This window comes from Sardina pilchardus, chromosome 5, assembly GCF_963854185.1.
Source record: "Sardina pilchardus chromosome 5, fSarPil1.1, whole genome shotgun sequence".
In the NCBI taxonomy this organism is placed as follows: domain Eukaryota; kingdom Metazoa; phylum Chordata; class Actinopteri; order Clupeiformes; family Clupeidae; genus Sardina; species Sardina pilchardus.
Window position 1 is genome coordinate 19,524,556 of NC_084998.1, and position 20,958 is coordinate 19,545,513.

Consider the following 20,958-nt stretch of genomic DNA (forward strand, 5'->3'; position numbering starts at 1 on the left):
CAAACCCACTTCTTTGGATTGCTGCCAAACCCCAAACATCAGAGGGGCAGAAGTTTTGAAGCAATAGCTACATTAGCAACCGCAGTATACAGTGGAGAAACGTTGGATCCGTACAGCTGTACAACAACCACCTATTAACAGTGCGTCCCCCCCCCCCCCCCCCCACACACACACACACACACATTCTGCACCACCAATGTTCCTGTTTTCAAAAGTACCCAAGGTTGCTCCAGAAATTCTTCATTAACAATCTGAAATATCTGCAAAGGTCAAGCTGGGGGTAGAACCACTAAGACACTGAAAGCCAAACACAAATAAAACTAGAATAGAAAAAACCTAACATAACAAAGACAAACGTCTCGTAGAAATCAGTGAATGTCCCGAGTGCTTTTTGAGCCGTCATCTGAAATGGGTCAATACTTGTCGGGGAGGAAAATAAATTCCGCTGAATATCCCCAGCTTTGGCTATTGGCTTAATTTTCCAACTGAGCAAAACCAAGAGGGCTTGGTGTGGGATCAGGTTCAAACCAAACACCCCTGGATCACTGGACAGGGCAGAGTGGCCAGAGAAGGCAGCTCCCCTTCAGATGCCCTTCAGTCTTACGGAGCAGAACTCAAGGCGGCAGGATATCGCAGCGTGTCTCATACACAAAGGCAGCCTAGACTGTCCATTTTTATTTCCGAATAAAAAAACAAATCAGACAGAAAGAGAGAGATTTTTTTTGTGTGGTTGGCAAAGTGTGTGTGTGTGTGTGAGTTTGTGTGTGTGGGGAGCGCGTGGCGTGTCAGACGATGTGTGCGTGGGGGGCCTGTGAGGTGCATGCTTGGGGAGCCCCTTCAGCCCATGTTGTGGCGATTGCCGTAGCCTCGCCGATGCGTGTCCTTCCAGTTGTCCCAGTCTCTTGCCTTCTGCAGCGCCTCCTCGTCATCGTTCTCCTCCTGTTTCTCCTTCTCCTCTTTCTCTCGCTCCTCTGCGTCATAGTCAGCTGGCGAAGAGGACACAACAGAAAAATGTCAGAGAGGACTTAAAGGCAGTTTTTACATTTACACTCACATACATTCATTCATTTAGAAGCAGCTTCTATCCCATTATTTTTACTGATGGTATTTTAATACTTTTCTACGACTTTTCGAGGACCTTTAACGACATTTCCAAGACCTTTCACAACCTCTACAAGTACACAAAATTGCATACTTAACTTCTCAGGTTGGGCCGATTTGTTGAAGACTATTAAAGATTAAATTATTTTTTGCATTTGTGCAAAAAAAAGAAACGCATTTTATTGCGTTTTATTCTAATAGACCAGTTTGTGAATTCAAAACTAATATCATACAGCAGAAATCCAAACGGCAAAACATTATCCATGGAAGAGTAAAATTACATAATTAGCCTAACTGGACCTACATACTACACAATCAATTCATGACTTTCCATGAGAACCCTGGTGTTTAATCAATCAAAGCCAGCACTCTCAGTGCTTACCGGAGCTGCTGGGGCCGCGTGGGACACCCTGGTCAGGCAGGCAGTGCTTCCTCCTGTGCTGATCGTACCAGTCATCTACCGTCATGGTCGCCAAGCTTGGGTAACCAGCCCCAAACACCCTGGGAACATTTCAAGCTTACATTAACATCTGTTTCATCATTACACCTTCTGTTTACTTATGAAAAAGAACCAATGAGATGTTTACGAGAGGGAACGCCATAACATGAAAAATAGAGGCCGACTACGCCGTGACATACAGTGGGATGAGTGGTATGAACACAGAAGGGGTGGGTCAACAGAGACAAGTTTGAGATGTTAGGAGGAACCTCACAGCTGAAAAACCACAGAGATCCTTCAGATGTAACGTCTACTCTACTATGAAGACAATGTACAGTATTTTGTGTCAACAACCACAAAGTTTTGATGAACAGGACAGGGAAATCCACAAACATTTCACAAAACACAAACACAGTAAAGGCTAAGGGCAGTAACAATACAATATGAGATTAGTACACTCGGGGGCATGAGTATCACAGGGCAATACGATTGGTAAACATACTTAGCCTGCACAGCATCTTTAGTGAGGATGAATGGCTTCATGGGGGGCCTTTTTGGCTGAGATGGCTGTGCTGAGCTCTGAAACTGAGTCAGAAAGCAAAATGTGATCAAGTCACAGTAAGTCACAGCTTGTATGTAAGACTGAAGGAGAGTACAAGTCTGCCTGGCTTCACCTGTTTGAGAGCATCCATCCTCTTGAGAATCTCTACTTCTTGATCGATACTCTCGATTTCTTCCAGGGCAATAGCGATCCATCTACGGACGTTGAGGAGGTAGAAATCCCGCACAACCTCATCATCTGCCTGTTCGCTCTCCACAGCTGCTTTGATCGCTGACAGTTTTGCCTCTGTGTCTTTTTTCTGATTATACCTGAATATGTAGAGAACAAAATCCTAACATCATTACAGTGTGTGGGCAGCTTTAACACATACTCACAGGGTATATATCAGTTCACAGACAGACACAACAAACCTTTCAATTTTAGCCTGTCTTTGTGTAGCCATGCTGATGAGGTCTGCTTGTTGGAGAGGGCGCGGAGGCCGACTTCCATCTTCTTCAGATGTGTCATCTGAAGTCTCGCTGGATTTAGGCAGCTCAAATTTACTAATGTTGTACTCCTTGCATCTCTTCAAGAAATCCAGAAAATACACACGGGCTATCTGAACTTGCTCCAACCGCTTGGACAAATTCACCTGTTTCATGGTCAACGCGCCAAGTAGAGCAGGAAGCAACAGATACTTCAAGTCTGTAGTGGCAATCTCCTCCAATTCTTCATTTCGGCTGAAAGGCAAACATGGGGGTGTTTAATTTACTTGAACTTCCTCAGATGTATTATTTGGCTTGCTTGCTTACTTCAAAGAAACAGAGACAAATGGCAAAGACATGGGCATGTTGCCTAGCAATATATAAGCAACACTATGTTGGTCTACAACTTGCTAACTAAGATCGCTCGCTAATGACTGTTTCCATGAGAATGACAGCCTCATAACCTCAAATGGAATAAATTATATTTCAATGAAACGTCGTGTTATTTACGTTACGTTACTACTTAGCAGCTGACTGGCTGTTACTGATTGACTCACAGTTGCAGCTATGGTCACTAGCTATTGAGCTAAAGTTAGCTAACGGTAACGTTAACCTTACCCCAAATTTAGTAATGTTAATTTCAAACTCCTTGTATTGTGAACTCTGGGCTTCTAGAGAGAAATGTATTTTACTGAATATGTTGAACAATTAGACCATAACCGCAATGCTATGTAAACTTGATAGGTGTCATTAAATTGATGAGCAAACGTCAACATTAGCTAGCTGGCGTTAGCTATCTTGGTAGGCTCACCTGAATAACTCGAGTTGGGCGACCATCCGCGTTGCCTCTTCCAGTTGCATAATTCCGCGCTTAACTTTCACTTGAATTGGATTAGATCCTGTAGGCTCATCTGTAGTATCTACTTCTTCATAAAATTTCCATCCACGATCTAATAAATCGGAAAGTTTAGGAGTCTCTGACTCTGAGTTTTGTGTGACATCTTCTGCTGACGCCATTTTCTCGAAAGTGAAAAACAACGATTACACATACTATTCGGCCTCCGTACTTGCCAGTTTCAACAATTAAGACATCTTCCAGTAGATGGCAGTGTTGGCAAACTAGCTCCCTTTGAGATATCGATGGCTTTGGGCCTACCCCCTCCCAGAAAGCTGTTCTTGTAAACAGTAGGCTACATTTTTGTTGACCCGCCATCCACCCAGTTAAGAGCATTATTTATAAAACATAGATAAATAAATAATAATAATTAAAAAAAAAAAAAAACATGTGCATAACTACGACTTCACGTGAAACAAGGTGTATTTATTTTTCTTATCTCTGTTTTCACAGCTTACACAGGCAGACAGGTCAGAGGTCTCTCTCCTTGGTATGGTTTATTTTATGTGTCAACTATTGAACAATGTCCTTGACATAATCTGGTGGTGGTGAGACAATTTTTTCAGACAATTTTGACAGTCGTCACAAAACCCAGAGTACCTGGGTCAAGACATTGTGTGTGTGTGTGTGTGTGTGTGTGTGTGTGTGTGTGTGTGTGTGTGTGTGTGTGTGTGAGTGTGTGTGTGTGTGTGTGTGTGTGTGTGTGTGCGTGTGTGCGTACGTGCGTGTGTGTGTGTGTGTGTGTGTGTGTGTGTGTAAAAATATTATGTTTTTCGGTGTTGTAAAAAGGTGTAGTCGTAATGTTGAGGTTATACAGAAAGAAATAAGGTTAGTGACACTAAAGGGCTTCTTTCAACTGGTCATTAGAGGCAAGTGGACTTGCACATGTGATGATGTGATCTGATGTGATGTCCATTTGTTGGGTGTTTGTGATGAGAACTGTTCATCATGCTGTGTAGAGTGGGTGAGTGTGTGCAACTGTGTGCTTCATTGAATCCTGTGTTCTTACACATGTCTGAGCACTCGTAATGCAATAGTTACATTTACATCACACTTTGATGAGTGTGTTGAGTGTAATAAGTGCAGATTGAGGTCAAATAAATCTTGTTGAGACACTGACTTTGTGTCCCTCATAATATATAGCCTACACAATGCATTTTTAGCAGGATCTGCTTCCATAATCATGACCACAAGAATTTTTCAGAGCATTCCTGCTTTGATGCTGCATGGCCACATAAACAGCACATGAAAATGGTTCATTTCTTTTCATATTTGTAAAGTGAACAAAGCGTGTGGCCTTTCAGCCACACACGACTAAAAGAGAACACTCAATCACTCAGACGACAGGCACGCGCCTTTGTTAAATTCTCTTGATGCCAGGGGGTGAGGGCGACACCACAACCCTCATCAGTTCTAACAGATGGCTTGGGCAGAATTGAAAGAATGACCTTGTATAAAATGCACTGTCCTGCTTTCAAAAGTAATTTCAAGTGTCTTGTTCTCTATGTAGGTACTTGTGCTTGAATCACCAACCTTTTTAATAACACATACTACCTATGTCCTTCTACTAGCTTCCAATGCCTTATTGTAGAGCTGCTCTATTCATTACAACTACATTCCAAATTAGCTCAGACCAAAACAACTTGCTGGTGGAATTTGGAAGTTGTATCTAAGAATTTCTCCACCTGTCCCTGTGGTAGTTTACCCCCCAGGCTGGGACGACCCCAGGAATGTGAGGGGGGATTAGCCCTTGCTGTAAATGTCTATCTCTGCATCTGTATTTAAGTGCCACGCTGCCCTGGCCTGCCATCAATCATTAAACCGACACTTACTACTACAGACACAACGCCCATCCATTTTATAGTAAATCATCGCCTACTGTTTCTACCTTATTAAATCTTTTTTTGGTGATTTGCATATTGCTAGACTTCCCAGGGCACTGTAAAAGTGTCTGAGCTGATTTTATTTAGTCTGTAGGTAGTTTAATTCCTGAGGACCTCCACACACATCAAAGCTACTCTAACATTTTATCTGGTCAACTTCTGCTAAATTCATTTAATGAATGACTGGGTGTATGAAATATGGGTTCATTGTGTTTATTTAAAAACAAAGTCCTGTAAACACACGGCTGGCCTGGGTTGAAGAGGGCATGGCATTCCTGACATATTCGCATCAGCTGTCGAGTCAACAGCGCGGCGCTTTGCAGTGTGGTAGCACCCTTTTACCAGTCTCAGTGTCCATTGACAGAGCCACTGACTTGGCTGCACACTTATATCTGTTCAGTTCATAATAGGTGTCTACTAAACTCTACATGCACAAATAACTGTGTCTTGGTCTTATTTAATGCAGTGCGACCAGTAAATACTAAAAAAAGTGAATTTACCTGTACACTAATGCAAATTCAGAGGATGCACTGTAAAAACTGTTCATTTACCAGCTGTTAATCTTACATTAAGATCAAAGAATCCAGTTGGTATTGTTTTTGCTATTAAGGGACTTACCTTACGCTTTCTCGTAAAATCATTTGATTAAATTTAATACAAGTTTGACCTTAAGATGTCTTGTCAAGAAAACAAGCCAATTTGTCTAAAAGAAGGGCAAATTTGGCTGCCTTAAAATAAGTCAAACTCTTAAGGCAAAATGATCTTATGAGAGAGCACCAGGGAAGTGTCTTTATAGTAAAGAAAACAGTTTTACAGTGAGTCAAAAACCAGCTTCGGACAAAATACAGGTCTTTTTAAGATTGCTAATGGCTTGGTTATATTTGATTTACCATAGTTATCCTGTAACATACCTAGAGGGTTACAGAGAAAACACGTCTGCGCATAAATTTCAAGGTTAATTTTATGCTCTAATTTAGGCAAGATGTCTGCAACCTCACCTATTTGTGTAAATGTGACAAGGTTCAAGGTTGTGACAATATTCTATCCTTAAATCTAGCACAAGACGATCAAACACCTACTGCTAATAACATGTCAAATAAGTCACTCAAGTCTAACACATTTTATTTAAAATGTAGGGCAGTGTAAGTATTTTTGTTTATTTTCTGGGTATTTCATTATTGCAGGCTTTTCGCAGTATCAAGAAAAGTACATAATTGTCCTTTAATTATGAATGAAACATGACATGAAGCCTGAAGCATGGTCTACAGGTTTAGAATGTCATGATTCACCTAAATTACCTATTTGTAAGTGCATTTTCACTGTGTGGTAGACACTGTGCTGTCTAATGATGAAACTCAGATCAACGTTAGTGTCTTTTTTGTTTTCACTTGTTTTGTTTTCACTTGTCTTGAAAAACTAAAAAGTTAAAATGTATGGGTGTTTTCATACATGTTATGATTGGTCATACTAACATGCTTCCTGATAAAATCCTTACAGTGAAGTAGGCCTATACAAAAAGCAAAAAATACAAGTAACCACACATACAAACTTTGCTCTGGATAGATCATTTTGGTTGGGGTTTTACAGACAGAAGGTTAACCATGGATTGTTTGCTCGCCTTGCACCACATCCACAAATTCCCCTTCTCGCCCATGAGTTCTCTGGCATCTCTTTGCTCAGCAAAGGAGTTAATGAGTAAGGATTAGTCTGTTCAGAGTTGGCACTCAGGCCACATCCATCTGTGTCTTTTCTGAAAAGTCTTTTATTAGGTATCCTTCCCAATTGTCTTTTTTTTTTCTTTCTCCAAACAGCGTCGTTCATTCAGAGGGAACCTCGGGGCCCTCCGTCCATCACCTGCACGTAAACAGAGCCTGGGTCCTGTCAGAGCTATGCTGTTGTCTGTAAACCATCACTATGGTTTCGGCCAGGTGTCGCCATGGTCACACACGCAGCCACAAAAGGCATGTCTTTCGTCTTGAAGAAAAGAGCCTGATGCGGGGGTGGACCCAGCACTTTGTTTGGGTTCCAGTTCGTAACCCTCTCCTTTTGTCCATTTGTCGCTCCTCGTTGTCTTTTTTTTCCCCTCTTCTTCTTCTGACTCCAGGGTTCACTTGCAGACATACCTTTCCACTGTGCGCTCGCATTGTTTGCAGGTGACGTAGCAGCACCAGTGGTACTTGCAGTGGCAGCGTTCCACCACTTGCTCTGTGTACACGTTGTAGCCTCGACCGCAGCACATCAGACCGCAGCTGTCACTGCCACTCGACGTCTTGTTACACTCCCTGGAGACAGATTAAATCAGTGTATTGGTCAATGGGGTTAACTAGATACCACTTGGCTAAGATAAGGAATGAGAGGAGGCCTTATTGATTGGGTGGACATTTTTGCCCATTTGGAGAGGTGAAGAGTTCAGCTTTTAAATTAAGATACTGTGTGTTTCCATTACCTGTCTTGTGTGCCAAGGGACCCGTGTTTGGCATCAGTCTTACAATAGTCAGGTGAGCTGACAAGGTAGACAAGTTCACTCTCTCGGACAGGTCGCACATCCAGCTCTTTGGGAACTAGTTGCCTGCGTGTGCCAACAAGGCGATGGATCACTTTTGTGGCTGAAAGGTACTTGGCCTTTAGATCCTCTGCAATATGGCCGATGTCATGCAACCCCCTCCAGCATGTTTTAACAGAACATGACCCAGACACACCATGACACTTGCACTTTGTCTCCACAGCATCTACCAAGACCTGCAAAATAGGCAAAATGATCTTTATTGCAAACGTTGTCTACTTAGATCAGCTGAATACACACAAATATCAAAACCCAGAGAGAAATCTAGACTAGTAAATGGCGAAACCCTTCAAGTGATGCGTACCTGTCTGCCCACCGCATTGTTGTGTAGGTGCATCAGCCTGAACGCTTGAGGCCCAGACCTACGGTTTTTCATGGGCGCGTCAGAGAACGCGGAGCCCATCTGAAGCCCGTAGCGAATGTTGTCTCCGCAGCCTCCCCATCGGAAGTCAGGACCGGCTTGCTCCGCTGGGGCTGGACCACACGTGCAACTCGGCAGCTCTCCGGAGGCGCAAGCCTTCGCAATGGAGTGACTCACAACAGCGGCAGCGAGGGCAAACGCAAACGCCGACTCTCTGGTACCTGTAAAACACATTCCGACCGATAAGTGCACGTACTCCTTCTGGGAAAGGATGTGTAATTTCTGCCAAGGATAAATGGTTTGACTAAATCAACCAACAGGTGTTTATTTTCACATGTAAAAGGTTCCTACCTTTTGCCAAGTCTGGTGTGAAATGAGGCGCACTCTCAATTGACGTGCAGTTCCATCGCATGTCTTTGAAAGTGTTCTGGCAGGCATTCTTTGTCAGTTTGGCAGCGTGCACGATACTGTGCATGAGCTCCAGGTTGCGTCGACAGAGCTGGAGCTGGTCTGAGGCCAACCCGTCAAGGAGCTTACAGTGGTGCGTCTGATTCCAACCCACTGAGCTACCATTCACCGTGAGACCTCTGAAAAATAGCATACACGCAAAATAGTTTATTAACATAACATTTATTTAATATGCATTTATACATATGTATTTACATAAATAAGGATTCACGGGTCATTCAGCAGAAATGAACACCACAGATCAACTGTGTAACACTGTTTCAAGGCTCATTCGAAAGCAATTGCCCAAACTTGACACTTACAGCCAGTAGATACCCGCGCTACAGTGAACTTCCAGAAGGACCATCAGTATGAGTAGAGAGACGTTCCTGTGATATTGCATATTGTCCACCAATCGATTGCTACTCTCAAATGTCCTGTCCTCAAATGTCCATCAGTTGCCAAATGCAGCAGTGACTCACAGGTCTTTCGAAAAAAAAGTGTGGTCCAAAACAGTTTCGCACAGACGGTCTTAACGATAGTGTCAAAAGTAGGAGCTCCTAATGCAGACAACCTAGTGGTTTGTTTAAACAGCGTGTCTTTTTATCTGTCCAGTCTCTGTAACCACGCCCAACTAATTCGGCGAATAAACTTCAGGTAGGTCCATTCTGACCTCCATGGCTAGTATGGCTACCGTTTACAGCAGCACAATTCTAGTTATGATAGGCTACATAAAAATCATGTTTACAGCCAAGGCTATACATGTTGGAATTGTAGGTCTATACGATTCCTCTTGAATATCGTAAACTGTGTTTAGTAGCCTATTGGCTTGGCCTTCAGGTAGTATTAACGACCAACATTGCCTAAACATTTTCTGAATAAATGATTTCACTCGGAGGATCAATCACTTTGTCAAACCCAAAACAAGACTGTTTGTCAGCCTTTGTGCACAGATCGATACATGGTCCCTTTCTGTGGACACAGACTTTAGTCTGGTCGGGGCTAAATTCTAGACTTAATCTAACATTATGCCTATACCTACTTGACTTGTCTGTTAATTTGAGACTAGGAAGTATGCCGTAGGCCTAAATACTCGAATGACTTTAACTTGTTTCGTATTTCGTAATTCGTCCTGATTAGTTTTCAACTTTTCTTGTAGGCTAATCACTTCAGACACTGGGCCATTCAATGTTCAGACGGCTTGATCGGTGAGTTGCCCTCTGTGTGAAGCAATTAGCGGGCCTTAGGCCTAAGTCTTTTGAAGATTTCTTTTGAGGCGGATCTCTACAACATGAAACATTTACATCACAACGGATTTAGTTAGTTCTCTAGTTATGGTCTAATCCTGGAATCGTCATTCTTTTCATAGGGACACAAAGTATCCCCAAGTGACGCATCTTCACAGGCGCAAGCAGGCTACTCCACGGCCAGAATAAGAATAGTTTCTAGAAGGATTCGTGGTAGCCCACATTCCAGCAAGAAAAGTGTCACAAATATGGGCATTTGACTACCTTTGGCGGTGATACAAAGTTGCAGCATGTCGCATTGCTGATAGCCTACAATTAATTGATACAAAGACGCAGCTTAGGGATTGTTGAAATAATACCTTGATACAAAGTTGCAGCCCTTGGCTTTATTCAGACTAGAAATAGTCTACCCTTGCACCTTAGCCTAAACAATTTTAATAGGCTAATTTTAAGTGTGCGGGCTTAGCCCGTGTCTTTTGCAAGCCTATCAGTAGCCTAGTCATTTCCAGAAAGCACCCAATAACATCAATTAAAACGTAGCCTAGAGATGGTCATCAAATAAAACTGACGCCTTAACCAGATGCAATCGGGCGAATTTCCAACATTGCGTAGTTTTCACAGCTTCCGTAAGCTTTGTGTCCTGTCAAGATTTAGCAAGTCTAGGGTGTTGTCATAGTAAAGATATAAAGGATAGCGCAATATCAGTAGCCTAGTCATTTCCAGAAAGCACCCAATAACATCAATTAAAACGTAGCCTAGAGATGGTCATCACATAAAAATGATGCCTTAACCAGATGCAATCGGGCGAATTTCCAACATTGCGTAGTTTTCACAGCTTCCGTAAGCTTTGTGTCCTGTCAAGATTAAGAAAGTCTACAGGGTGTTGTGTCATAGTAAAGATATAAAGGATAGCGCAATGGATTATGGTTGTAACATGCCATGAAAATGCACGGCGATTATAATGAGTCATGAAATAATATTAAGTTCTGACAGCTGACTCTATTTCTATGCTGAATTTTCCACATATGCACGTGGCTCGTTGGTCTAGGGGTATGATTCTCGCTTAGGGTGCGAGAGGTCCCGGGTTCAAATCCCGGACGAGCCCTCCTTTTGGTAAGTGTCATGAATTTAAATTGCCGCTACTAGACGAGCGCAAAGTTTAGATATGTAGGCCAATGTTATATCGAAACATATCTTGTGAAAGAGTTAATATTCGACATGCGTGCTGTCACGTCCCTATTATATGCAGCAAGTAGCCTAGCCTAATCCAATAGCCTATCCCACATGCTCTATCTATGTTAATAGGAATGTAGGCAGCCTATAAACTCTCCTGCTGGTTGTCTCCTGGGTATTCCGTCTCTTACTTGTGAATATCACAACAATAAAAGCCTAAAGCAAAACAATTAGTGTGATTGACGTGCGGCCAGTTTTGGTGCCCATGGCCACAAAACAAACCCTTCAACAGTTTGTTTTACAGATACAAACGGATTTACCTTCTTAATCCTTTCATCACCCGTCTTTACATTCTTAACACAATAGAATCCGGGAATTCATCATAGTCATAGATTTTGGTAGCCTAGCCATAGGCTACCTGAATGGACCTATGGACCTTGGAAGTTGTCGGTGTTAAACTCCAAACTAAATTATCAAATATGGGACCTTTATGAGTGAGTGAAAGACAGAGTAAGGGGGAGGGCAAACAAGCTAGTTAGAGGATCTTAAATTCATTATCTGTATGTGGTCTGAGAGCAGGATTAGCTGTTGAAAGGTTTCCAGGGGATATATCATAGAGAGGGGATTACTAGACTTAATCACATTCATTCACACATATGGGAGATAGAGAGAATGCATGTTTACTTAACTTCTGCTGCACCCCTTTTATGTTGACAGTGAATAGGCCTACTCTGCCCAAGGAGAGTAGGGTTATCTCTAGAGATGCCTCTTTCACTCTCAATGGCGGCTGTCCAGGTGGTATAGAAACCGCTGAATGTTGAAGGCCTTTGAGATGGCATTTGTGATTGGTTCGTTCTGGTATTTGAATACACAACAGAATTGGTGAAAGCAACATTTTGGATGGTGTAAATAAAAATGAAGCAGACCTGAGCCACGTTTCCCCCCACACCACAGGTTGTCATCGAGAACATACATAATTTCCACATGATACACTTGGACAGGGCATGGGAGTTGTTTAGTGTGCTTGGTTTCACTTGTTTCAGAAGTGCAGTACGTGTGGCCTATGCAATGTTCAAGGTCAGCTTTATGGTCCTCTATGAAAGCAGATATTATTGGAAGACATTGCACAGGCGGGCATTGATTTGAACTAATATATAGGCCTATGCATTTCTGAGGCAGCTAATGAATTGTGAATTGGATGTGTCTGCCAGACTGAATTTCCTGCTCGCCTTCACCAACTGTTTTACATGCAACAGAAACTCGTCTCAAAGGAAGTGAATTTGTCCCCCTCCTATCACTCCAGCATTCAATCTTTTTTTTTTTTTGCCTTTTCCTTTTTTATTGTGAAATGTTAGTGGCCTGGGGACACTGCTGGGCTGCGTTATTGTGTGGGGGCTCCGTGAGGAGTGTGTGAGGCAGTAAGGTGAGATGAGATTCATGTATATGAAAGACCAGCAGTTGAGGAGCGAGGGGATGCAGAGGCCAGTTCTTCCTGTTGGATCCAATCTCAACCCCCCCCCCCCCCCCCACACACACACACACAAGTTCACACTCACTAATTCAAACATGCAAACACTCACACACACAGACAGAAACATTACACTTCAGGAAATTCTGAAAATGCAGGACACATCAGGCAACTATAGGAAAACCTCTGTTAAGATGCAGATAAACAAGCCATTTGGGGTTCAAAGACTGACCCATTTTAGGTGGTGCCTATTTTGTTAGGTGAAACACCCCTCAACAACTCAATATACATTCAGACCACTGTGTATTGGATGTTTGGAGGCCAGACATCCGAATACAGTCATCAAGGCTCTCGGCTTTGAGATGCGCAAGACTTGTACTGGCAGAGGTGATACTGCAGTCAATGGCCTTTCCTACTGATCCCACATTATCAAACAGGTTAAACTGCTAAGCCATTGGCGTTTAATGTTTTAAATGTGTAAGAAATGCAGGGAACTACCAGTATCAGTGACTTCATGGGGCATGTTTCTGTTGGTTTAAGCATTTTCTCTCACTAATGTAAAATAGTGTAAAAAGTTTGGTGAAGGCCATCATTACATTTTTCATAGAGCATGCTCTCATCATCCTGCTCTTTGGTAGCTTGTTGACAAATTGTTTCGAAACCTCGGGCTAAGTGGGTAGTGTTAGTTTTAGTGATATACTCACATATAAAATAAATAATAAAATATAAAATATTTAATAATAATAAAAAAAATGTACTTAAACTGTAACCTTAAATTCAATCTAAAATCATGGATCACACACCTTGTACCAGCTGTAGGCTCACTGTGCTTTATATTTGCCAGTGAAATCTTTCTAAAGGTTTGAAAGCAGGTGACATTACATTCTTGCTCCTCGTTATGTCAGACTGCCAGACAGACGAATAGTCAAAAATCTGCATTCAGATTTAACAAATGCCACTAAAGGCATAGCTTCAGTTGTCCACTTAGAGGCGCTGTTGCTATTCACTTATGAAGCACTACATGAAACAGTGAAAAGCACACTCAATTCCAAATCACTAACAAATGCAGATGGCACCATCTCTAACGGCATGGTATTCTAACCTCAGAGAGACTCAAAGGGAATTGTATAACACAACATTCTTAAACTATGTAGTCAAAGCTATGCATAAACAACCCAGATTACCAAAACTTTTAGAGTGAGGAAGAAACTATTTAATATTATAAAAAAAATCAGATTCATTTACAAAACCAACCAAACAGAATTCTATTTATGTACATATTTACACCCACAATACAGTATACAAATGTACATTATTTTCAGCAAAACAGGATAACAAATATACCATATTTACCTACAATATCACTCAAACACATTAAAAATATTACTATGTAAGAAGATTCAATAGAAAAATAGCAGAGATTAAGAGGCCTACAAGGAAATAGGCATTTAGACTGACGCCATACTGAATCAATGTTCATATTCACATTCAAAGCTCCCGTACATTGCTTTCAATTAATGTCCTGACCTTCCCCTAATTGAGGCAAAGGTTAATACAGCGTCAGGCAAATATACTTCTTAGAATGACTCCTGATAGATTCTTCTTTCGCCAGAATCGTCTGGGAGGTTTCCACATCTGATAACAGCTCCTCACAAAAGGAATGAAATAAAGTCCATGTGAAATCCTCAATAGGGTACTAGGCCAGACTGAGAGACTGCAAGTGTTACTTGTGTGTTTTCTCCAAAACAGGGAACGTGTCTCTTTATCAAACTTATCTCAAATCGCTCTGTTAAATCACCCACTGTGATTCCATGTCGTCATGTGATTTCCCATCCAGATGTGAACTGCTGGCACAATCAGTATACACAACTGGAACCTTTGTGGCATGTACAGCCTTGCGGAAGTTAGTGTGGATGTTGACTAGTAGTTAATCTGATTGATGTGGGACTTCTTTGCAACATTCATTCAAGAGTAGTTACAATGCTGGGTTATATGACTGTGTTGAGTTACAGGACTACTTCTTTGAATATACAGAATTGTCTTCAGGTACATAGGTACATGGCTTAGTGGTCGGTTATATGGCAGAGTATGTGGCTATATGGTTGCATTTCGAGCTAAAATGTTGTAATATGAACTACAGGGCCATAGGCATGGTTACATGCTAACTTCACAGGGGCTTTATCAGTTCTTGTTGACCAGCACTCTTGTTTACTGGTGTCCATGATCATTCTTGGAGATAGCTTATTAGTCTACATGACTTAGCAAACTATTTGTAGACAATTTGTAGACTTTTAGAGTCCTACATGTGTATCTCAACTTACACTATTTCCCTTTTTTTCCCCCCATCTTCTGGCGTCTCCATTGCAACTGTTACATGACATGCCGTTGCCTTATCTGGCAAGCTCTTGCATGCATGCATCTCGATGACGTCAGTTGGCACCAGCACTTTATGATTACTGTCAAGGATTCCCAAAGAGTTCGTCATGGTGCCCTAGGAGTATGGAATCCCTCCTCGCTTCCAGGGCGTGGATTAGTCCGGGTGTGCGGCAGATGGGGTGAGGGGAGAGGAGGTGCTGGCCCAGAGCCTGAGGGCGGAGGTGAGAGCAGGGGGGGAAATGGCAGATGGAGGTGGAAGGGGTGAATGGGGGTGTCTTTTACTTTGTCTCGTACCGAGTAGTGATAAACTGACTTTTTTTTTGGTTTCCTAGAATCATCCCCTACAGGCAAGTGATGAAGGTCTGGGAGTCTGGACAAAGGGGTGCGGTTTGCGGTCGGAAAAGGTGTGTTTTTGCGTGCGTGTGGGTGGAAGTGGTGGGGCGCCCTCCGTAAAAACTTAAGCGTGCCCGCCGGATGGCGCCTCCCCGAGGCGGATGCTGCCCAGGAAGGTGGTGTGGTTGGTCATGCTGATGGAGGTGTCCTCGTACACCATGCGGATGGAGATCTTCTGGCGGGCGCGCAGCAGGCACACCCCGGCCGTGTAGCACGTGTTGAACTTGCGCTGGCCCGTCTCGATGCTGCGCGTGCAGCGCAGGAACGGCGTCTTGTCCACCATCACCTCGTAGCTCGCAATGTCGGTGAAGTTCAGGTAATATACCTGGCAGGGACACACACACACACACACACACATACACACACACACACACGCACACGCACACGCACACGCACACACACACCAGAAATAAAACATTGAATAAAGAGTTCAGAAGACCTTAAATAGCAATTGCTTTATCAATTGCTTTAGCTGATACTAAAGTGCAAGCATATGGTACTGGGAACAGCAATTATCATTAGTAATGTCTAACAATTAATAAAACTACAAGTCATTTCTAAAATATAAGCTTTTAGACTCCCCTTGACTTGAAATCACCTGGCCATGTACTAGTGCACACTCTGGTCCTAACTCTACGTCCCAATTGAAACAGCCACAGATTTCAGGCTGCAGCTGTGAAAACCCCTCACCTTAGTCAATCATATGGCTCCAGAACTAATCTCACATATCAAAGATGACATACAGTTGTGGCGTGGAAACACAAGATGCGGACAGATTTTATTTTTGGACGGAGATGAGCAGGGGGGGGTTGGGGGGTGGGTGGCTTAAGATCAAAGCCATGTTCATGTAGTCTGTCAAAACACTTTGCCTTTTCCAGACACTTGTTTGGTTTCTTTAAGGTCAAAACTTGTCAATGACTGCAATATAAGATTCTGAATCGAATGCATCAAACAGCACTGATCCCACTATGACCGACTCCAAATGCTTGCTGTCTGTTGAGGTTGGGACGGAATGCTACACTGGTGTCCCTTTAGGAGAAGAAGGTGCATAAATCCACAGTACAACTGGAGATGGTTCTGCTATTGAAAAACATGTCTGGGTTCATTTGAACAAGTAACACGCCCTCATCCTTTATTCTACTGTCAAATGAAGGATTTGCTCACTGGAAAATCTACAACCACTGTCTTTGTTTAGATACACAAATACAGCCTAATTTATTCCCGACGTCAAAAAAAATACAGATGTCCTACATGCCAGTCGAGGGAACAGATCCACACTACCAATTTGTCACCACATCGTTTCTCATTGCGAGATCCAGCTCCGGTTTCAGGCCAGTGGGGACCAGTGTAAGCCAGGGGGGGAGTCCAGTGGCATGCAGGGCAGGCGGGAGTAGGAGTTAGGTCAAGGACCGTACTCACTTCTACCTGACTATAGATGAAGTAGGTGCCATCCACCAGCACCTCCAGTTCGCCCGAGTGGGAGTGCATCTTAAACACCTTGTGATGCATGGAGATCATTTTCCAGTTTCTGAGTACGCCTTCTGAAAGATCTCAGTGTGAGAAAAATGCAGTCACTTAACATCCGTAATAAGGATTAAGACACACACACACACACACACACACACACAAACAGACACACACGCAGACGCAAACAAACAAATTCCCACGCCCGCCTGCCCGCCCGTGCGCCCACACACATGCCCACATGATTTAATAGACTGTCTGGCTGTCATTGACACCATAAATACACACAAAACGCACAATAAATTAAGCAAACTGGGAAATGTTTATAAATAACTCTGTTGGGTAACACTGACAGTAGGACCCAGCGAAGTGAAAGAAACACCAAAGCAGAGAAGGCCTTGCAATTGTACAGAACATCTAAATAGCCTTTAATATCAACACCGGTGTTCAGATAAGGTTTTTTGTTCTCCATATGTTGCTGTATCAGTGTTTTTCAAAGAGTTCCCCTGTGTATCACAAGCCAAAGAAAGAAGTTGCTGTGTAATTGAAGAGGTTTCTAAAAGTTAACTCTTACCTTCTTTCACCTGTATCGTGGTCTCTTGCCCCTGAAGATGAACCACGGCTGGCTGTGGGGCACAAAGCAAATAAAGGTCTTTAAGAGACCACCACCTAGTGGCCAATGTTGGAACTTTGTGATGAACATGGGTAAAAGCATGCGAAGGTAGAACAACAAAGAGGACTTTCATATGTTCACGCTAACATCAACAACTAAATCAGCTAATTTTAAGATAATTTTTCAGCAAGCTTATGAATTTACCAAGTCAAATATACCTGAAAGTCTTTCTGCCGGCCCTTGTCATTTCCCCCTGGAGACAAACATGAGGTATGATGAGATACGTGACACAGTTGTCAGTCAGTCATGCATTTTACCCTCTTCATTAGTACAGGAGATGGTAAGAAGTAATATTCACCACTTCTGTAAGAGGAGGATGTGGAGTTTGTGGAGTCAGTGGATGAAGATGTGAAGGCGAGCTTGGAGCGAGATCGTTTCGTACCTGACGAACCTTGGGGCCCGGGCGGACCCTGTGGCCCTGGGGGGCCGGCAGGCCCTGGGGGACCTGGTGGTCCAGAGGGCCCATTGGCATTGGTGCCGGGGATGCCTGGTATGCCAGGGATACCCATGGGCCCTTGAGGCCCAGGAGGGCCTGGTGGACCAGGGGCACCTGGGGGCCCTCTCTTGCCTCCTGGGGGACGGCAACGGAAACAGGTTACATGGTGGTAGAGTCCAAGAGAGAGTTTTATTTTGAGAATATTTTGAGAATTTTGAGAATTAATTTGTTGTGATCTTGAACTCTGCACAAATCTGGGTTAAATGTACAAGGTACAGTATATATGCCTTCCTAAACACACACAGTCAGTAGAAATGTGGAACAATGCTGTTTTTGGAGCTAAATGTGGTGTCTTTTTATGGGCTGAGGGAGCTCTACCTTTTTTCCTGTCCTTTCTTTTTTTACCACTGCCACTATTTGGATCTGAGAACAGAGAAAGAGAATATCAGTGTGTTTCAAAAGTCAGCTTCAATTTCATGACCTATAAAAACGCTACACTGTTATACAGATACCCCAGAGTGTCAGAATCTAGTCTTAAAACACGTGCATGTCTGTGCCTGGAAATAAATTTAGATAGGCTGAAGTTTGTGATGGCACCACTCCAATGCTTGAGGATGATTAACGATAACATCTTACGACACAAGGCCAGCGTGTTGTTTTTTTATGCCTTAGAGATAAATAAACAGATTTTCATCAGTGGGTCTGTTTAATGAGGAAAGCTGGCTGAAATCTGGTCCACGTTAGAGAAGGAACGACGGATTCTCTCTCTCTCTCTCTCTCTCTCTCTCTCTCTCTAGAAAAAGAGGAGGTGTAGTGGTGGGTCTGTATGTAGTCTGGGAGTAATTAGCATTTAGAGACTGGAATTTTACTGAATTAAAATAAAAATGGTCTCACAAGGTAGGTCTCACTAATGCACAGACACACAGGAACTCGAGGAAGGCCACATAACAGCCTTTGTGGCAGGAGGGAGAGAGAGAGAGCAAGAGCGAGGGGGAAACCTGGAAAGATTTCACAGATATTAATTTGCCAGGTATTTTAATACTCTGTGCCAAGCACATGTTGAGCCATTAAAAAAATGTTGGAGGGACGTAGGGAGAGAGGAAGAAGAATTGTTCTGAAGGAGTCTCAAATGAAACATTTCCCAGAATGATCTGGGACTTTTTCTCTGAGATCCGGATCCAGAAATGTGGCACTCAGTACGAGCAGTAAAGTCTGGTTCCTCTGGTGGTTTTGTGGCTCGGTCTTGAAGCATTTTAGCAACATAAAAGAAGTTCCATCACTGTAACACCATTGAGCCACCTTCCAGAAACATCCAATATTAGCTGGCAGCACAAAAAAAAAACGTTTACAGTGTATGTGGTTAAAATAAATCAATTGTTACCATGATTATTTCTAATTAGTTACTTGATTGTTAACTCTGAAGTAACAAAACATGACTACACCACAATAACGCACACAAATACGCAAAGGAAATTGTCACCTTGGCAGCAGGATATCCTACAAGATTCCTACTGTATATTGAATTTTGCTTTGTGTTTTACCACCAATTGTTTTTACCACACACACACACACACACACACACACACACACACACACACACACACACTTTCAGTCAGCAAAAAATATCAAGTTGAAACATGAAGTAACTATGACAAGTTTGATATAAATATTTTGGTAAATATGTATAATAATAAATAATAAATAATAAACACATGTAGATCGCTCATCATGACGCTGTTAATTGGCATTTAGTGTCACACTAGTTTAATGACCTCATATTGACAGATCTGTGTGCCCAGAGTGCCCAGAGTGATAGTAGAGCCTAACATGAGTAGATCCAACAAGAAGAGGGAATATGGTATGTCTAAGTACAAAACGAATACTATAACTGAGCCCTAACAAATCACAGTGGTTTTACTTTTAGATAATCATTTGAAGTATTTGAAGGCAAATTATTTTGTTCTTTAAATGGTACAGGTACAGCAGTCAGTGATCATACGCTTGTCATTGTCATTAAGCAATAATCTTCTCACACTCTGCTAGCTGCCCATTCCATGAGTGCACTGTACAAAATCTCTGTAGGCAGCCCAGGCTCCAAAACCTGTAAACAAAGTGGGGGCAGCCTTTCCCCCAAACAAAAACAAAAACAAAATTCTGTGTGGGGTTTCTCTGAGAAACCCTGCCTGAAGTTTCTTAGAGAATACTGAAAGGGGGGGGGGGGGGGGGGGTGAGCTACCTCTCTGGTATGTTTTGTTTGGTCATTGGTTAAAATATAATGTATGTTGTTTTGGACAAAAGCGTCTGCTACTCATTTTAAAATATAAAAGTAAACATAAACAAACACGACTTCCTGCCCAATTCCAGGACTGCGCCTTTAACACAAGCGGAAATTTAGATGTTTTACCGGAGTAATATTTCCCCAAGAATGTCTCTGCTTTCACTCACGGAGAGGATTTGTATACTTTGCTCACCACTGTAATTTACTCAACAACATGCACGCGTCTGCGTCAGTTCGACATGACTAATGGTGAATATTGGTTTTATTACTATGTTTGAAGATGACACACAATATAAATGACATATAAGCAGACGCTTCCCTTGTACCAGAAAGGTAAACGATTCTAAAAGACTCTCTAAACTGTGGTGCTGAACCAAAAGAGGGCTGTTGTATGGAGGGTTAACCACAGACCTACAGTACGAGTCAATGAAACGAACATCTCACCCACACCATGGCCTTGTTTAAACTGGATGGTGAGTTGTTTTTCACCCCCATAAGACATCATTTTGCTTTTCTTAATTAAAGTTGTTTCTGTGCGTCGCATATGCGCGCTTCTCACGCAATATCTCTTTTTCTCAAAACACCAGAGATCAAAAGTAAGACGAACAATTTGCTAAAGACGCTCCCTTCAAATTCTGTATTCGTTCCAGATGCCTTTCGTTCGCCGCACGTTCAGCACATTCTTTGATGTGAAAGTAAACATGGATTGCATGGCGTCCAGTCGATCGACACAGA

At 42.6% G+C, this 20,958-nt stretch overlaps 3 protein-coding genes, 1 long non-coding RNA gene and 1 other non-coding gene across 8 annotated transcripts in view; 2 read left to right on the forward strand and 3 right to left on the reverse strand.

Moving 5' to 3' along the window:
- Positions 1 to 128: 128 nt before the first annotated feature.
- On the reverse strand, positions 129 to 3,583 carry igbp1 (immunoglobulin (CD79A) binding protein 1). The gene is made up of 6 exons (XM_062536861.1): positions 3,378 to 3,583; positions 2,513 to 2,821; positions 2,215 to 2,410; positions 2,043 to 2,125; positions 1,484 to 1,602; positions 129 to 986 (listed from the first exon to the last, which is right to left on the reverse strand). Exons 1-6 carry the CDS (start codon positions 3,581 to 3,583, stop codon positions 838 to 840), a joined length of 1,062 nt encoding a protein of 353 aa, XP_062392845.1. The 3' UTR covers positions 129 to 837.
- Positions 3,584 to 6,459: 2,876 nt separating this feature from the next.
- wnt11f2 (wnt 11, family member 2) lies at positions 6,460 to 9,280 on the reverse strand. Its single transcript, XM_062536862.1, has 5 exons — positions 9,039 to 9,280; positions 8,620 to 8,855; positions 8,212 to 8,489; positions 7,791 to 8,083; positions 6,460 to 7,626 (listed from the first exon to the last, which is right to left on the reverse strand). Exons 1-5 carry the CDS (start codon positions 9,116 to 9,118, stop codon positions 7,452 to 7,454), a joined length of 1,062 nt encoding a protein of 353 aa, XP_062392846.1. The 5' UTR covers positions 9,119 to 9,280; the 3' UTR covers positions 6,460 to 7,451.
- On the forward strand, positions 9,247 to 15,174 carry LOC134080439 (uncharacterized). Its single transcript, XR_009939203.1, has 3 exons — positions 9,247 to 9,372; positions 9,875 to 9,923; positions 15,006 to 15,174. It is a non-coding gene; the product is annotated as an uncharacterized LOC134080439 (long non-coding RNA).
- trnap-agg (transfer RNA proline (anticodon AGG)) lies at positions 10,996 to 11,067 on the forward strand. The gene has a single exon. It is a non-coding gene; the product is annotated as a tRNA-Pro (tRNA).
- Positions 13,859 to 20,958, reverse strand: part of eda (ectodysplasin A) — a 42,355-nt gene continuing 35,255 nt past the window's right edge. Inside the window, exons 3-8 of one of the 4 annotated variants that reach the window (XM_062536856.1) lie at positions 18,324 to 18,368; positions 17,892 to 18,080; positions 17,668 to 17,702; positions 17,411 to 17,462; positions 16,792 to 16,922; positions 13,859 to 15,697 (exon numbers count right to left, since the gene is read on the reverse strand). In XM_062536856.1, coding sequence (XP_062392840.1) covers positions 15,437 to 15,697; positions 16,792 to 16,922; positions 17,411 to 17,462; positions 17,668 to 17,702; positions 17,892 to 18,080; positions 18,324 to 18,368 — 713 coding nt within the window. In that variant the 3' untranslated portion in view covers positions 13,859 to 15,436. Of the gene's footprint in view, positions 15,698 to 16,791; positions 16,923 to 17,410; positions 17,463 to 17,667; positions 17,703 to 17,807; positions 18,081 to 18,323; positions 18,369 to 20,958 lie in introns of all 4 variants that reach the window. The other 3 variants (XM_062536855.1, XM_062536854.1, XM_062536853.1) reach the window with 3 other exon arrangements.